This window comes from Oncorhynchus clarkii, chromosome 12 (genome assembly GCF_045791955.1).
Source record: "Oncorhynchus clarkii lewisi isolate Uvic-CL-2024 chromosome 12, UVic_Ocla_1.0, whole genome shotgun sequence".
NCBI classification, from domain to species: domain Eukaryota; kingdom Metazoa; phylum Chordata; class Actinopteri; order Salmoniformes; family Salmonidae; genus Oncorhynchus; species Oncorhynchus clarkii.
In genome coordinates, this window is record NC_092158.1 from 88699020 (window position 1) to 88715510 (window position 16491).

Genomic DNA, 16491 nt, shown 5'->3' on the forward strand with positions numbered 1-16491 from the left:
GTATCTGTTGCAGCTGTACTAGTGATGTTATACTGTACCTATAGGAGGTGTAGTGTCAGGTACCTGTTGTAGCTGTACTAGTGATGTTGTACTGTACCTATAGGAGGTGTAGTGTCAGGTACCTGTTGTAGCTGTACTAGTGATGTTGTACTGTACCTATAGGAGGTGTAGTGTCAGGTACCTGTTGTAGCTGTACTAGTGATGTTGTACTAGTGATGTTGTACTGTACCTATAGGAGGTGTAGTGTTAGGTATCTGTTGTAGCTGTACTAGTGATGTTGTACTAGTGATGTTGTACTGTACCTATAGGAGGTGTAGTGTTAGGTATCTGTTGTAGCTGTACTAGTGATGTTGTACTAGTGATGTTGTACTGTACCTATAGGAGGTGTAGTGTTAGGTATCTGTTGTAGCTGTACTAGTGATGTTGTACTAGTGATGTTGTACTGTACCTATAGGAGGTGTAGTGTCAGGTATCTGTTGTAGCTGTACTAGTGATGTTGTACTAGTGATGTTGTACTGTACCTATAGGAGGTGTAGTGTTAGGTATCTGTTGCAGCTGTACTAGTGATGTTGTACTCTACCTACAGGAGGTGTAGTGTTAGGTATCTGTTGTAGCTGTACTGTACCTATAGGAGGTGTAGGGGTTCAGGTCCAGGACCTCCAGGGAGTGGGCATCAGGCTCGTTGGGCAACTGGTGGACCATCACCCACTCCTCATTCTCCCCGATTATACCAATCTACAGAGGGTATAATGAGGTGGGTATAATGAGGGGGGTATAATGAGGTGGGTATAATGAGGGGGGGTTGAGAGTGTAGAAAAAAGAGAGAGAGGGGGGAGATGGGGATTTGAGGGGGAAGAGGGAGAGAGAAAGAGAGAGAGAAAGAGAAAAAGGGAGAGAGAGAAAGAGAGAGAGAGAGAGAGAGAGAGAGAGAGAGAGAGAGAGAGAGAGAGAAAGGGAGAGAGAGAGAGAGAGAGAGAGAGAGAGAGAAATAGGGAGAGAGAGAAAAAGGGAGAGAGAGAAAAAGGGAGAGAGAGAAAGAGGGACTATGATTTTTTAAAATTCACTTAAAGTTTGATTGATTGATTGCGCGCTTGCTTGATTCATTGATTTATTGATTGATTGGATGTGTCTCTCACCTGTGCCTCAACCTGCCAGCGTGAGATGGACGTCTTGCCGTCATAGCCAGGTTTAAACTGCAGGGCTACAGAGCGGGGGCCGATGTTGGAGATGGCTATGTTGGTTGGCGGGCCCGGCATCTCTGTATAGGGAGGAGGAAAGACACAATGAGATCAGGGACAGAGATAAAGGAGGAGGGACACAGTGAGATCAGAGACAGAGATAAAGGAGGAGGGACAGTGAGATCAGGGACGGAGATAAAGGAGGAGGGACAGTGAGATCAGGGACGGAGATAAAGGAGGAGAGACACAGTGAGTCACACCAAACCTGGGGGAGGGTTAGGGGGAGGTACTAACCTGGGGGAAGGTTAGGGGGAGGTACTGACCTGAGGGTAGAGTTAGGGGGAGGTACTAACCTGGGGGAGGGTTAGGGAGAGGTACTAGCCTGGGGGAGGGTTAGGGGGAGGTACTGACCTGGGGGGGCAGAGGTAGGGGGATGTACTAACTTGGGGGGAGGGTTAGGGGGAGGTACTAACCTGGGGGTAGAGTTAGGGGGAGGTACTAACCTGGGGGAAGGTTAGGGGGAGGTACTAACCTGGGGGTAGAGTTGGGGGGAGGTACTAACCTGGGGGTAGGGTTGGGGGGAGGTACTAACTTGGGGGTAGGGTTGGGGGGAGGTACTAACTTGGGGGTAGGGTTGGGGGGAGGTACTAACCTGGGGGTAGAGTTGGGGGGAGGTACTAACTTGGGGGTAGGGTTAGGGGGAGGTACTAACTTGGGGGTAGTTTTAGGGGGAGGTACTAACCTGGGGGTAGAGTTGGGGGGAGGTACTAACCTGGGGGTAGTTTTAGGGGGAGGTACTAACCTGGGGGTAGAGTTAGGGGGAGGTACTAACCTGGGGGAGGGTTAGGGGGAGGTACTAACCTGGGGGAACTCCAGATGATATTGTAGAAGAAGAGAGTTGACCCTGTCCCTTGGAGGTCATCCCAGCCACCTGGATGGTGTAAGTGGTGAGGGCGGTCAGCCCGGTGACCCGGTACTCCTGGGTCAGGTTCGGGAGGTAGTGGGTGACCCGGGTGTTGGTCCGGTTAAACTCCTCCCACGAGATACGGTAGCCTGTAGGAGAGGGACATCACAGCTGGTTAGACTGATACAGAGGACATAACGAGACTAAAATACAACTAACTAGGTATCCCCGTTTCCCTATAGAATTGAATAGAATAGATCTTTATTGGCCATTTGCACAGAAATTGATTATTTAGCTACCACAGTACCCTGTTTGGTTGCCCCTGTCCAACAAACAGGGTCAACCATAGACCATGACTACAGTAGGCCTAGTCATCTGTGAGGACTCTGATCTTCTAGTTGGGGTCTTTCCAGAGAGGGTTAGGGTTAGATACTATACTATACTAGGTACAGTACCTGTGAGGACTCCATTCTTCTCGTTGGGATCTTTCCAGCTGACCTTCAGAGATGTGTCCAGGATCTCTGTAAAGCTCAGGTGACCAACGGCACCAGGCTCTGGACACACACACACACACACACACACACACACACACACACACACACACACACACACACACACACACACACACACACACACACACACAAGGACTATACCGTGAGTGTTCAGTATGTTTAGTGCACAAGTATCGTATACTTTAGAGTAGTACCATATACTTTACAGTAGTATCATATACTTCACAGTAGTACCATATACTTTACTGTAGTACCATATACTTTAAAGTAGTACCATATACTTTAGAGTAGTACCATATACTTTATAGTAGTATCATATACTTTACAGTAGTACCATATACTTTACAGTAGTACCATATACTTTAAAGTAGTACCATATACTTTACAGTAGTACCATATACTTTACAGTAGTTTCATATACTTTGCAGTAGTACCATATACTTTACAGTTATAACATATACTTTACAGTGGTATCATACACTTTACAGTAGTACCATATACTTTGCAGTAGTACCATATACTTTACAGTAGTACCATATACTTTACAGTAGTACCATATACTTTGCAGTAGTATCATATGCTTTACAGTAGTACCATATACTTTACAGTAGTACCATATACTTTGCAGTAGTGTCATATACTTTACAGTAGTACCATATACTTTACAGTATTACCATATACTTTGCAGTAGTTTCATATACTTACAGTAGTACCATATACTTTACAATAGTACCATATACTTTGCAGTAGTATCATATACTTTACAGTAGTACCATATACTTTACAGTAGTATCATATACTTTACAGTAGTACCATATACTTTACAGTAGTGTATAGTTTGCAATACCCTTTTTTACCTGGGCCAATTTGTGACAGACTGAGCTGTACTGCGCTGGCCCAGTTACGCAGACAAAGAATATCTGAGCCAACACAGTACAGTCCAGGGCCTTCAGGTCGATAGAATCATGTGGAAATAGAATTGCTTTTGTCTGTGCCTGTTAGACAGTGTCTTCGTGAGTGCCTACAGGTTTGGTATAGTTATGTGACTGTGGTACTCACTGTCTTCGTGAGTGCCTACCGGTTTGGTATAGTTATGTGACTGTGGTACTCACTGTCTTTGTGAGTGCCTACAGGTTTGGTATAGTTATGTGACTGTGGTACTCACTGTCTTCGTGAGTGCCTACCGGTTTGGTATAGTTATGTGACTGTGGTACTCACTGTCTTCGTGAGTGCCTACCGGTTTGGTATAGTTATGTGACTGTGGTACTCACTGTCTTCGTGAGTGCGTAGTCTGTGAGGCGGGCTGCGAGGGCCGTCTCCAGGTGTAGTGAAACACAGGACAGAGGTGTAGTACTCTGTGAACTTCTTCAGTCCAGTCACGTAGCCCACATGCACGCTGTCCTGGAAGTTAGGTCTCACTGTCACCATGGTAACATCCTCCTCTTGACCCGCCTCCCACGCCAACAGCTGGAAACAGACGGAGGGATAGTTTAAACATGTCATAAGAGAAAAGACAACAAAACACTGCAGCTGGTTTAAGGTGATCTGTTGTGGCACTGGTACGTCTAATGCTGGATAATGCAGTTCTTATCCTAACCACTAGAGGGCAGTGTAGGACAGTACAGAGATGTATTTACAGAACAGGTCGTTCTACTGCACATCTAATAAGAATGTTTGTCTCTGGTAAAGGTCTCTGCTCTCTGTTGCCCACCTTGTATCCCTGGTTGATGCCATTGATGAACTGAGGGCTAGGAGCTGACCAGGTCAGCCTGACTGTAGAGGAGTTGAATGGCTCAGCCTGGACATTACCTGGTGGGACAGTGGGGACTGGCAGAGAGATGGAGGGAGATACGAGAGAGAGAGAGAAAAAACATGAGATAGGAAGAGAAGGGGGATGACTGAATAACCGTCCCTCAGAAAGCTGCAGAGGAGCTTCTGGCACGGCGTGGGCTTGTTGTGGTTCTATGTTCCACGGAAGAGCTAAGAGAAGTACGTCCCTTCTCAACCCTTAAAGCTGGAGAACTGTGTCTAACCATGTGACTGTGACATGGGCGTCATCCATCCTCACCTCCCTGCAGGGTCCACTCTGTAACCTTGTGGCTGTAGGTACCCCTCCCAGCCCTGTTGTAGGCTGCCACCTCCATCTCATAGTTAGTCCAGATGATGAGGTCCTCCAGGAGTAGGTTATTCTGGTCTGGCCTGGTGATGTTCTTCATCTGACAGTCCACTGGTAGTCCTGACAGACAGTACCTAGGAGGGGGGGGGGGAGAGAGAGAGGGATGGTTAGACAGTGCAGAAAGGGGAAAGTGAGGGTGTAAAGAGATGGAAGGGGAGGAGGAAGACAATAGGATTGTGACCATAACCCAAGTGGTGTTATACAGGTTAATAACCAAGATGAATGTCATTGACCCCCTTCCATCTTCAACCTGGAACAATCCGCTCTGTGTCTCACCTGATGATGTATCCCTGGAGCGGTCCATTCTGGTGGCTCTCCGGGGGTGGTTGCCACTGGATCATGATGGACTGGTTGGTACGACCACTGGCAATCACTGTCTGAGGAGGGGCACTGGGAGGCTCCTCTGGTAGAGAGAGTCTGGTGGGAGAGAGGGAGGGAGAGAGAAAACTGGCATGAATTAACAAGTGTTTCTGAATATTTCCATGTCTTTTCGTTATGTAACCGTTAGTGTGTGTGTGTGCGTATGTGTGTGTGTGCGTATGTGTGTGTGTGTGTGTGCGTATGTGTGTGTGTGTGTGTGTGTATGTGTGTGTTTGTGTGTGTGTGTGTGTGTGTGTGTGTGTGTAAAGGCAGCACAAAGCAGAGTTGGTCAGACCATTGTCACTGATCTATCCAACTAAGGGCTGTCTGTTTCTATGCCACAGTAAAAGGCTCTGTGATATCTCTCCCTCAGAGAGCTCTCTCTTCAGCTCAGCTACCATCAAAGAAGTCGTGGTCTGCGTCACAAATGACTCTGTAGTCCATTTAGAGTACAGTGGAGCCCTATAGGTCCTGGTCAAATGTAGTACACTGTAAAGGGGAAAGCGAGCCGTTTGGGACGCATCTGCAGTCGAAGCAGACTAACGCCACTGAAGGATTCTACTGAGACTTCATTTAAGTTGACATCTCAATTTCTCTTCTGTGCATAGAAACAGAGAAGTGCTGTTCGGGAGCAGAGATAGAGGCAGAGAGAGAGAGAGAGAGAGAGAGAGGCAGAGAGAGAGAGAGAGGCAGAGAGAGAGAGAGGCAGAGAGAGAGAGAGAGAGAGAGAGAGAGAGAGAGAGAGAGAGAGAGAGAGAGAGAGAGAGCAGAGAGAGAGAGAGGCAGAGAGAGAGAGAGGCAGAGAGAGAGAGAGAGAGAGAGAGAGGCAGAGAGAGAGAGAGGCAGAGAGAGAGAGAGGCAGAGAGAGAGAGAGAGAGAGAGAGAGAGAGCAGAGAGAGAGAGAGGCAGAGAGAGAGAGAGGCAGAGAGAGAGAGAGAGAGAGAGAGAGAGAGAGAGAGAGAGGCAGAGAGAGAGAGAGGCAGAGAGAGAGAGAGAGAGGCAGAGAGAGAGAGAGGCAGAGAGAGAGAGAGGCAGAGAGAGAGAGAGAGAGAGAGAGAGAGAGAGAGAGAGAGAGAGAGAGAGAGAGAGAGAGAGAGCAGAGAGAGAGAGAGGCAGAGAGAGAGAGAGAGAGAGAGAGAGAGAGAGAGAGAGAGACAGAGAGAGAGAGAGAGAGAGAGACAGAGAGAGAGAGAGAGAGAGAGGCAGAGAGAGAGAGAGAGAGAGAGAGAGAGAGAGGCAGAGAGAGAGAGAGAGAGAGAGAGAGAGAGAGAGAGAGAGAGAGAGAGAGAGAGAGAGAGAGAGAGAGAGAGAGAGAGAGAGAGAGAGAGAGAGAGAGAGAGGCAGAGAGAGAGAGAGGCAGAGAGAGAGAGAGAGAGAGAGAGAGAGAGAGAGAGAGAGAGAGAGACAGAGAGAGAGAGAGAGAGAGAGGCAGAGAGAGAGAGAGAGAGAGAGAGAGAGAGAGGCAGAGAGAGAGAGAGAGAGAGAGAGAGAGAGAGAGAGAGAGAGAGAGAGAGGCAGAGAGAGAGAGAGAGAGAGGCAGAGAGAGAGAGATACTTGTTAATTTAGCCTTTTGAACTTTAACTATTTGCACATTGCTATAACACTGTAAATAGTTATAATATGACATTTGCAATGTCTTTATTCTTTGGGAAATGTAAAAATATGTTTCCCTTGCCAATAAAGCCCATTGAAATGAATTGAATTGAGAGAGAGAATGAGGGTGAAGGAGAAAGCACAGTGTTTAGGATCAGGAGAGTGTGTGGGGGGACAGCACAGTGTTTAGGATCAGGAGAGTGTGTGGGGGGACAGCACAGTGTTTAGGATCAGGAGAATGTGGGGGGGAGACAGCACAGTGTTTAGGATCAGGAGAGTGTGGGGGGGGGAGACAGCACAGTGTTTAGGATCAGGAGAATGTGGGGGGGAAACAGCACAGTGTTTAGGATCAGGAGAGTGTGGGGGGGGGGAGACAGCACAGTGTTTAGGATCAGGAGAGTGTGGGGAGGACAGCACAGTGTTTAGGATCAGGAGAGTGTGGGGGGGAGACAGCACAGTGTTTAGGATCAGGAGAGTGTGGGGGGGGGGGAGACAGCACAGTGTTTAGGATCAGGAGAGTGTGGGGAGGACAGCACAGTGTTTAGGATCAGGAGAGTGTGGGGGGGAGACAGCACAGTGTTTAGGATCAGGAGAGTGTGGGGGGGGGGAGACAGCACAGTGTTTAGGATCAGGAGAGTGTGGGGGGGACAGCACAGTGTTTAGGATCAGGAGAATGTGGGGGGGCGACAGCACAGTGTTTAGGATCAGGAGAGTGTGGGGGGAGACAGCACAGTGTTTAGGATCAGGAGAGTGTGGGGGGGAGACAGCACAGTGTTTAGGATCAGGAGAGTGTGGGGGGAGACAGCACAGTGTTTAGGATCAGGAGAGTGTGGGGGACAGACAGCACAGTGTTTAGGATCAGGAGAGTGTGGGGGGGGAGACAGGTAGAAAGAGGGATGGATGGACAGCCAGACAGACAGGAGGAAGAAAGCACAGTGTTTAGGATCAGGAGAGTGTGGGGGGGGGGGGGGGGGGGGGGGACAGGTAGAAAGAGGGATGGACAGCCAGACAGACAGGAGGAAGGGAGGAAGAAAGCAGGGAGGGGATGTAGTAGTTAATGTGTCTCTGAGGGTGTGTGTAGTAGTTAGTGTGTCTCTGAGGGTGTGTAGTAGTTAGTATGTCTCTGAGGGTGTGTAGTAGTTAGTATGTCTCTGAGGGTGTGTAGTAGTTAGTGTGTCTCTGAGGGTGTGTAGTAGTTAGTGTGTCTCTGAGGGTGTGTAGTAGTTAGTGTGTCTCTGAGGGTGTGTAGTAGTTAGTATGTCTCTGAGGGTGTGTAGTAGTGTGTCTCTGAGGGTGTGTAGTAGTTAGTGAGTCTCTGAGGGTGTGTGTAGTAGTTAGTGTGTCTCTGAGGGTGTGTAGTAGTGTGTCTCTGAGGGTGTGTAGTAGTTAGTGTGTCTCTGAGGGTGTGTAGTAGTGTGTCTCTGAGGGTGTGTAGTAGTTAGTATGTCTCTGAGGGTGTGTAGTAGTTAGTGTGTCTCTGAGGGTGTGTAGTAGTTAGTATGTCTCTGAGGGTGTGTAGTAGTTAGTGTGTCTCTGAGGGTGTGTAGTAGTTAGTGTGTCTCTGAGGGTGTGTAGTAGTTAATGTGTCTCTGAGGGTGTGTAGTAGTGTGTCTCTGAGGGTGTGTAGTAGTTAGTGAGTCTCTGAGGGTGTGTGTAGTAGTTAGTGTGTCTCTGAGGGTGTGTAGTAGTGTGTCTCTGAGGGTGTGTAGTAGTTAGTGTGTCTCTGAGGGTGTGTGTAGTAGTTAGTGTGTCTCTGAGGGTGTGTAGTAGTTAGTATGTCTCTGAGGGTGTGTGTAGTAGTTAGTGTGTCTCTGAGGGTGTGTAGTAGTTAGTGTGTCTGAGGGTGTGTGTAGTAGTTGGTGTGTCTCTGAGGGTGTGTGAAGTAGTTAGTGTGTCTCTGAGGGTGTGTGTAGTAGTTAGTATGTCTCTGAGGGTGTGTGTAGTAGTGTGTCTCTGAGGGTGTGTAGTAATGTGTCTCTGAGGGTGTGTAGTAGTTAGTGTGTCTCTGAGGGTGTGTAGTAGTTAGTATGTCTCTGAGGGTGTGTAGTAGTTAGTGAGTCTCTGAGGGTGTGCATAGTAGTTAGTGTGTATCTGAGGGTGTGTAGTTGTGTGTCTCTGAGTGTGTGTAGTAGTTAGTATGTCTCTGAGGGTGTGTAGTAGTTAGTATGTCTCTGAGGGTGTGTAGTAGTTAATATGTCTCTGAGGGTGTGTGTAGTAGTGTGTCTCTGAGGGTGTGTAGTAGTGTGTCTCTGAGGGTGTGTAGTAGTTAGTGTGTCTCTGAGGGTGTGTAGTAGTTAGTATGTCTCTGAGGGTGTGTAGTAGTTAGTGAGTCTCTGAGGGTGTGCATAGTAGTTAGTGTGTATCTGAGGGTGTGTAGTTGTGTGTCTCTGAGGGTGTGTAGTAGTTAGTATGTCTCTGAGGGTGTGTAGTAGTTAGTATGTCTCTGAGGGTGTGTAGTAGTTAGTGTGTCTCTGAGGGTGTGTGTAGTAGTGTGTCTCTGAGGGTGTGTAGTAGTTAGTGTGTCTCTGAGGGTGTGTAGTAGTTAGTATGTCTCTGAGGGTGTGTAGTAGTTAGTGTGTCTCTGAGGGTGTGTAGTAGTTAGTGTGTCTCTGAGGGTGTGTGTAGTAGTGTGTCTCTGAGGGTGTGTAGTAGTTAGTGTGTCTCTGAGGGTGTGTAGTAGTTAGTATGTCTCTGAGGGTGTGTGTAGTAGTTAGTGTGTCTCTGAGGGTGTGTGTAGTAGTTAGTGTGTAGTAGTTAGTGTGTAGTAGTTAGTGTGTAGTAGTTAGTGTGTAGTAGTTAGTGTGTAGTAGTTAGTGTGTAGTAGTTAGTGTGTAGTAGTTAGTGTGTAGTAGTTAGTGTGTAGTAGTTAGTGTGTAGTAGTTAGTGTGTAGTAGTTAGTGTGTAGTAGTTAGTGTGTAGTAGTTAGTGTGTAGTAGTTAGTGTGTGTAGTAGTTAGTGTGTAGTAGTTAGTGTGTAGTAGTTAGTGTGTAGTAGTTAGTGTGTAGTAGTTGGTGTGTAGTAGTTAGTGTGTAGTAGTTAGTGTGTAGTAGTTAGTGTGTAGTAGTTAGTGTGTAGTAGTTAGTGTGTGTAGTAGTTAGTGTGTAGTAGTTAGTGTGTAGTAGTTAGTGTGTAGTAGTTAGTGTGTAGTAGTTAGTGTGTAGTAGTTAGTGTGTAGTAGTTAGTGTGTAGTAGTTAGTGTGTAGTAGTTAGTGTGTAGTAGTTAGTGTGTAGTAGTTAGTGTGTGTGTTGAGCTGTATTAACAGTACTCTGGGGATTTGACTTTCTGTTTGAAGCTCTGACTAATTCAGCCCTCTGAGAGGAGGGGGGGGGGGAGAGAGAGAGGGGGGGGGGGGGGAGAGAGAGGGGGGGGGGGGGGGGAGAGAGGGGGAAGAGACAGAGAGAAAGAGAGAGAGAGAGAGAGAGAGAGAGAGAGAGGGAGAGAGAGAGGGGGAGAGAGAGAGAGAGAGAGAGAGAGAGAGAGAGAGAGAGAGAGAGAGGGAGAGGGAGAGGGAGAGGGAGAGAGAGGGAGAGAGAGAGGGGGAGAGAGAGAGAGAGAGAGAGAGAGAGAGAGGGAGAGAGAGAGGGGGAGAGAGAGAGAGAGAGAGAGAGAGAGGGAGAGAGAGAGAGAGAGAGAGAGAGAGAGAGACAGTAGCTGGGTCATCACACCCATGGTGATTCACACAGCAGTATTTTTCGGGGGTCAGCTCACTACTAGTTATCAAACACACACATTTCCATGTTTGAGAAAAACCCTGGGGACTTCTGTGAGACTAGTCAGATAGTCAACACTGAACCACAGAGAAGGGAAGGAACAGGTAGGATCATATCCAGTGGGGAGAAAACATTTTGAAACAGGGAGCTACTACCTGTCCAATGAGGACACATATTTGTCTTTCCGTTGCAAAAGGTTTTTCTACGGTGTGCCCTACTGACCACAACCCAGTTTGTACAAAAACAGTGAACATTTTTATTGATGTTTTCTTCAGGTCGTTCTTGCTATAACACATTGGATCTCTCCCTCTGTAACACCTGCTGATGTCAATGGGATTACAAATGAATGTGATTGATTATACTGTGAAAGACAGCCACACACCATTCATATATATCTCTGGGATTCTCCTGGTTAAATATGGGATACATGAAAATTAAAACCCCACCGGTCAGTCTCCTTGCTGAACTGTCCCCTGCCCACGTCATTGACCGCACACAGCCTGAACTGGTAGGACCGTGCTGGGATCAAACCACCCACGGTCACCCCGGTCGACTCCGGTTCAATATTGGCCAGGAGCACTGTCCACGGGGCATCTACGACAGGGAGGGAGGGAGAGAGAGAGAGAGAGAGAGAGAGAGAGAGAGAGAGAGAGAGAGAGAGAGAGAGAGAGAGAGAGAGAGAGAGAGAGAGAGAGAGAGAGAGAGAGAGAGAGAGAGAGAGAGAGAGAGAGAGAGAGAGAGAGAGAGAGAGAGAGAGAGCGAGAGAGAGAGAGCGAGCGCTTTAGTCAATGTTTGCTGAAAGGACGTCTGAGCATCTCTACACTGTCACTTCTGTAAACGGAGTTTAGTGTAGTATTAGTGTTCAGTATTCTAGCTGTAGTATTCAGTATTCCAGCTGTAGTATTCAGTATTCAGTATTCCAGCTGTAGTATTCTGATCATAGTGTTCAGTATTCAGTATTCCAGCTGTAGGATTCTGTTAATAGTGTTTAGTGTTCAGTATTCCAGATGTAGTATTCTGTTCATAGTGTTCAGTATTCCAGCTGTAGTATTCAGTTCATAGTGTTTAGTGTTCAGTATTCCAGATGTAGTATTCTGTTCATAGTGTTCAGTATTCCAGCTGTAGGATTCTGTTCATAATGTTTAGTGTTCAGTATTCCAGCTGTAGAATTCTGTTCATAGTGTTCAGTATTCCAGCTGTAGTATTCTGTTCATAGTGTTCAGTATTCCAGATGTAGGATTCTGTTCATAGTGTTTAGTGTTCAGTATTCCAGCTGAAGGATTCTGTTCATAGTGTTCAGTATTCCAGCTGTAGGATTCTGTTCATAGTGTTCAGTATTCCAGATGTAGTATTCTGTTCATAGTGTTCAGTATTCCAGCTGTAGGATTCTGTTCATAGTGTTCAGTATTCCAGATGTAGGATTCTGTTCATAGTGTTCAGTATTCCAGATGTAGTATTCTGTTCATAGTGTTCAGTATTCCAGCTGTAGGATTCTGTTCATAGTGTTCAGTATTCCAGATGTAGTATTCTCTACTAGTCCACTCACTGTTCTCTGAGACCTCCAGGATGTATCGGATCAGGGGGCTGTTCCCATCGAAGGCCTGAGCCCAGGTCAGATTGATGGCCCTCTTCTCTACCTGGCTCAGAGCTGCACTGGGGATCTCTGGAGCATGGGGAAGCTGCCTGTACGGGGTGGGGGGATGAGGGGGAAGGTGTGTGTGCGTGCGTGCATCCGTGTGTGTGTGTGTGTGTGAAGTAGAGACATAAACAGACAGAGCACGGTTCAGAGAAAATGAGAGAAAATGAGAGAGACAAAGACAGAATGTTAATATCATAAATATCCACTGAACGTGGTAGTTAATAGTGAAAATAGCAGAGTGCAGAGAGGAGTTGATGACGGAGGGAGGAGATGAGAGGTGAGGGGAATATGATACATCTGTAGAGTAGCTGTGGATGAGACAACAGCACACTGCTAGAGAGTCAATGGGAGAGGAGAGAGAGATAGAGCGCGAGAGAGAGAGAGAGAGAGAGAGAGAGACAGAGACAGAGACAGAGACAGAGACAGAGAGAGAGAGAGAGAGAGAGAGAGAGAGAGAGAGAGAGAGACTAAGACAGAGACAGAGATAGAGGGAGTTAGAGAGAGAGAGAGAGAGAGAGAGAGAGAGAGAGAGACAGACAGAGAGAGACAGACAGAGACAGAGACAGAGACAGAGACAGAGACAGAGAGAGAGAGAGAGAGAGAGAGACAGAGAGGGAGAGAGAGAGAGAGACAGAGACAGAGATAGAGGGAGTTAGAGAGAGAGAGAGAGAGAGAGAGAGAGAGAGAGAGAGAGCACAAGAGAGAGAGAGAGAGAGAGAGAGAGATAGAGAGAGAGTGAGAGTGAGAGAAAGAGTGTGAGAGAGAGAGAGAGCGAGAGAGAGAGGGAGAGAGACAGAGACAGAGATAGAGGGAGTTAGAGAGAGAGAGCGAGACAAATACAGAGATAGAGGGAGTTAGAGAGAGAGAGAGAGAGAGAGAGAGAGAGAGAGAGACAGAGACAGAGACAGAGACAGAGACAGAGACAGAGATAGAGGGAGTTAGAGAGAGAGGGTCAGGGACAGATAGTGAATGTAGAACAGTATGCAGTTGCAAGAGAGACACAGAGAGGGGGAAGAGAGAGAGAGAGGAAGAGGAAGATGAAGAGTGAATGGATAATACTGCATGATGGGAGGAAGATAGAGATGGACACACAACGCCAGACAGAGTGACTGACCAAGAGAGAGAGAAATCTTAACTAGATGTGAGGTTAACCTGACTCTGAGGTGAGCGCTGCGTGAGTCGTTGCCCCCTACAGAGGTGACTCTACAGGTGTATGTTCCGATGTCACCTGACCAGGTCTGGGTGAGGTGCAGTGTCCCGTCAGTGTCCAGACGGAGCCGGGGAGAGGTGCTCACATCCACCACTGAACCACTCTTCTCCCAAACATACCTGGAGAAGAGGACAACACACACACCATCCCACACACACACACACACACACACACACACACACACACACACACACACACACACACACACACACACACACACACACACACACACAGTTACCATAGAGCACTTTGAGACTGTTGATGTTAAAACGGCTTAATGAATTCTCTCTGAAACACACAGACGCTCTGCTCATACTGATCCAGATACTCAGACTGTGTGTGTCACTGTCTGCTCATACTGATCCAGATACTCACACTGTGTGTGTGTGTGTCACTGTCTGCTCATACTGATCCAGATAATAAGACTGTGTGTGTGTGTGTCAGTGTCTCCTCATACTGATCCAGATACTCAGACTGTGTGTGTCACTGTCTCCTCATACTGATCCAGATACTCAGTCTGTGTGTGTCACTGTCTCCTCATACTGATCCAGATACTCAGACTGTGTGTGTGTGTGTCAGTGTCTCCTCATACTGATCCAGATACTCAGACTGTGTGTGTCACTGTCTCCTCATACTGATCCAGATACTCAGTCTGTGTGTGTCACTGTCTCCTCATACTGATCCAGATACTCAGACTGTGTGTGTCAGTGTCTCCTCATACTGATCCAGATACTCAGACTGTGTGTGTCAGTGTCTCCTCATACTGATCCAGATACTCAGACTGTGTGTGTCAGTGTCTCCTCATACTGATCCAGATACTCAGACTGTGTGTGTCACTGTCTCCTCATACTGATCCAGATACTCAGACTGTGTGTGTCAGTGTCTCCTCATACTGATCCAGATACTCAGACTGTGTGTGTCAGTGTCTCCTCATACTGATCCAGATACTCAGACTGTGTGTGTCAGTGTCTACTCATACTGATCCAGATACTCAGACTGTGTGTGTCAGTGTCTACTCATACTGATCCAGATACTCAGACTGTGTGTGTCAGTGTCTCCTCATACTGATCCAGATACTCAGACTGTGTGTGTCAGTGTCTCCTCATACTGATCCAGATACTCAGACTGTGTGTGTCAGTGTCTCCTCATACTGATCCAGATACTCAGACTGTGTGTGTGTGTGTCAGTGTCTCCTCATACTGATCCAGATACTCAGACTGTGTGTGTCACTGTCTCCTCATACTGATCCAGATACTCAGTCTGTGTGTGTCACTGTCTCCTCATACTGATCCAGATACTCAGACTGTGTGTGTCCCTGTCTCCTCATACTGATCCAGATACTCAGACTGTGTGTGTCAGTGTCTCCTCATACTGATCCAGATACTCAGACTGTGTGTGTCAGTGTATCCTCATACTGATCCAGATACTCAGACTGTGTGTGTCAGTGTCTCCTCATACTGATCCAGATACTCAGACTGTGTGTGTCAGTGTCTCCTCATACTGATCCAGATACTCAGACTGTGTGTGTCAGTGTCTCCTCATACTGATCCAGATACTCAGACTGTGTGTGTCAGTGTCTCCTCATACTGATCCAGATACTCAGACTGTGTGTGTCAGTGTCTCCTCATACTGATCCAGATACTCAGACTGTGTGTGTCACTGTCTCCTCATACTGATCCAGATACTCAGACTGTGTGTGTCAGTGTCTCCTCATACGGATCCAGATACTCAGACTGTGTGTGTCAGTGTCTCCTCACACTGATCCAGATACTCAGACTGTGTGTGTCACTGTCTCCTCATACTGATCCAGATACTCAGACTGTGTGTGTCAGTGTCTCCTCATACTGATCCAGATACTCAGACTGTGTGTGTCAGTGTCTCCTCATACTGATCCAGATACTCAGACAGATACTCAGACTGCTCACACCAAAACTTCTCATTTCCTCCATTAACTTCAACTGATCAACCTCTTTGATTTATTCCACTACAGCCCCCTGATTCAACTGATCAACCTCTTTGATTTATTCCACTACAGCCCCCCTGATTCAACTGATCAACCTCTTTGATTTATTCCACTACAGCCCCCCTGATTCAACTGATCAACCTCTTTGATCTACTCCACTACAGCCCCCTGATTCAACTGATCAACCTCTTTGATCTACTCCACTACAGCCCCCCTGATTCAACTGATCAACCTCTTTGATTTATTCCACTACAGCCCCCTGATTCAACTGATCAACCTCTTTGATTTATTCCACTACAGCCCCCTGATTCAACTGATCAACCTCTTTGATTTATTCCACTACAGCCCCCTGATTCAACTGATCAACCTCTTTGATTTATTCCACTACAGCCCCCTGATCCTACTGATCAACCTCTTTGATGTATTCCACTACTGCCCCCCTGATTCAACTGATCAACTAATCCCTTAGCCTTTGAGGAGCTGAGTCAGGTGTCAGCTTGGCATCCAATTAACTGACAGACACACTGGGGTCATGGGTCACCCCACAAGACATGACATCATCCTTACCTGACAGACACACTGGGGTCATGGGTCACCCCACAGGACATGACATCATCCTTACCTGACAGACACACTGGGGTCATGGGTCACCCCACAGGACATGACATCATCCTTACCTGACAGACACACTGGGGTCATGGGTCACCCCACAGGACATGACATCATCCTTACCTGACAGATACACTGGGGTCATGGGTCACCCCACAAGACATGACAGCCTTGGTCCCCTTGATGACACTCTGGTCTGCAGGTGGCTTGGTGATACGGGTCCGTGCTGACAACATAGAGAGACTTCAGGTTACTGGCTGTTTAACAGACTTCAGGTTACTGGCTGTTTAACAGGTGGTTGACAGACTTCAGGTTACTGGCTGTCAAACAGGTGGTTGACAGACTTCAGGTTACTGGCTGTTTAACAGACTTCAGGTTACTGGCTGTTTAACAGGTGGTTGACAGACTTCAGGTTACTGGCTGTTTAACAGACTTCAGGTTACTGGCTGTTTAACAGGTGGTTGACAGACTTCAGGTTACTGGCTGTTTAACAGACTTCAGGTTACTGGCTGTTTAACAGGTGGTTGACAGACTTCAGGTTACTGGCTGTTTAACAGGTGGTTGACAGACTTCAGGTTACTGGCTGTTTAACAGGTAGTTGACAGAGACTTCAGGTTACTGGCTGTTTAACAGGTG

The 16491-nt window shown here is 47.3% G+C and overlaps 1 protein-coding gene across 1 annotated transcript in view; it reads right to left on the minus strand.

Moving 5' to 3' along the window:
• The window catches only part of LOC139422347 (protein sidekick-2-like), a 390182-nt gene that overhangs the window by 46259 nt on the left and 327432 nt on the right, over nt 1-16491 (minus strand). Inside the window, exons 12-23 of the mRNA XM_071173549.1 lie at nt 15979-16081; nt 13226-13402; nt 11981-12117; nt 10881-11028; nt 5047-5187; nt 4663-4844; nt 4306-4421; nt 3866-4061; nt 2538-2636; nt 2040-2231; nt 1137-1258; nt 626-735 (exon numbers count right to left, since the gene is read on the minus strand). Coding sequence (XP_071029650.1) covers nt 626-735; nt 1137-1258; nt 2040-2231; nt 2538-2636; nt 3866-4061; nt 4306-4421; nt 4663-4844; nt 5047-5187; nt 10881-11028; nt 11981-12117; nt 13226-13402; nt 15979-16081 — 1723 coding nt within the window. The remainder of the gene's footprint in view (nt 1-625; nt 736-1136; nt 1259-2039; nt 2232-2537; nt 2637-3865; nt 4062-4305; nt 4422-4662; nt 4845-5046; nt 5188-10880; nt 11029-11980; nt 12118-13225; nt 13403-15978; nt 16082-16491) is intronic.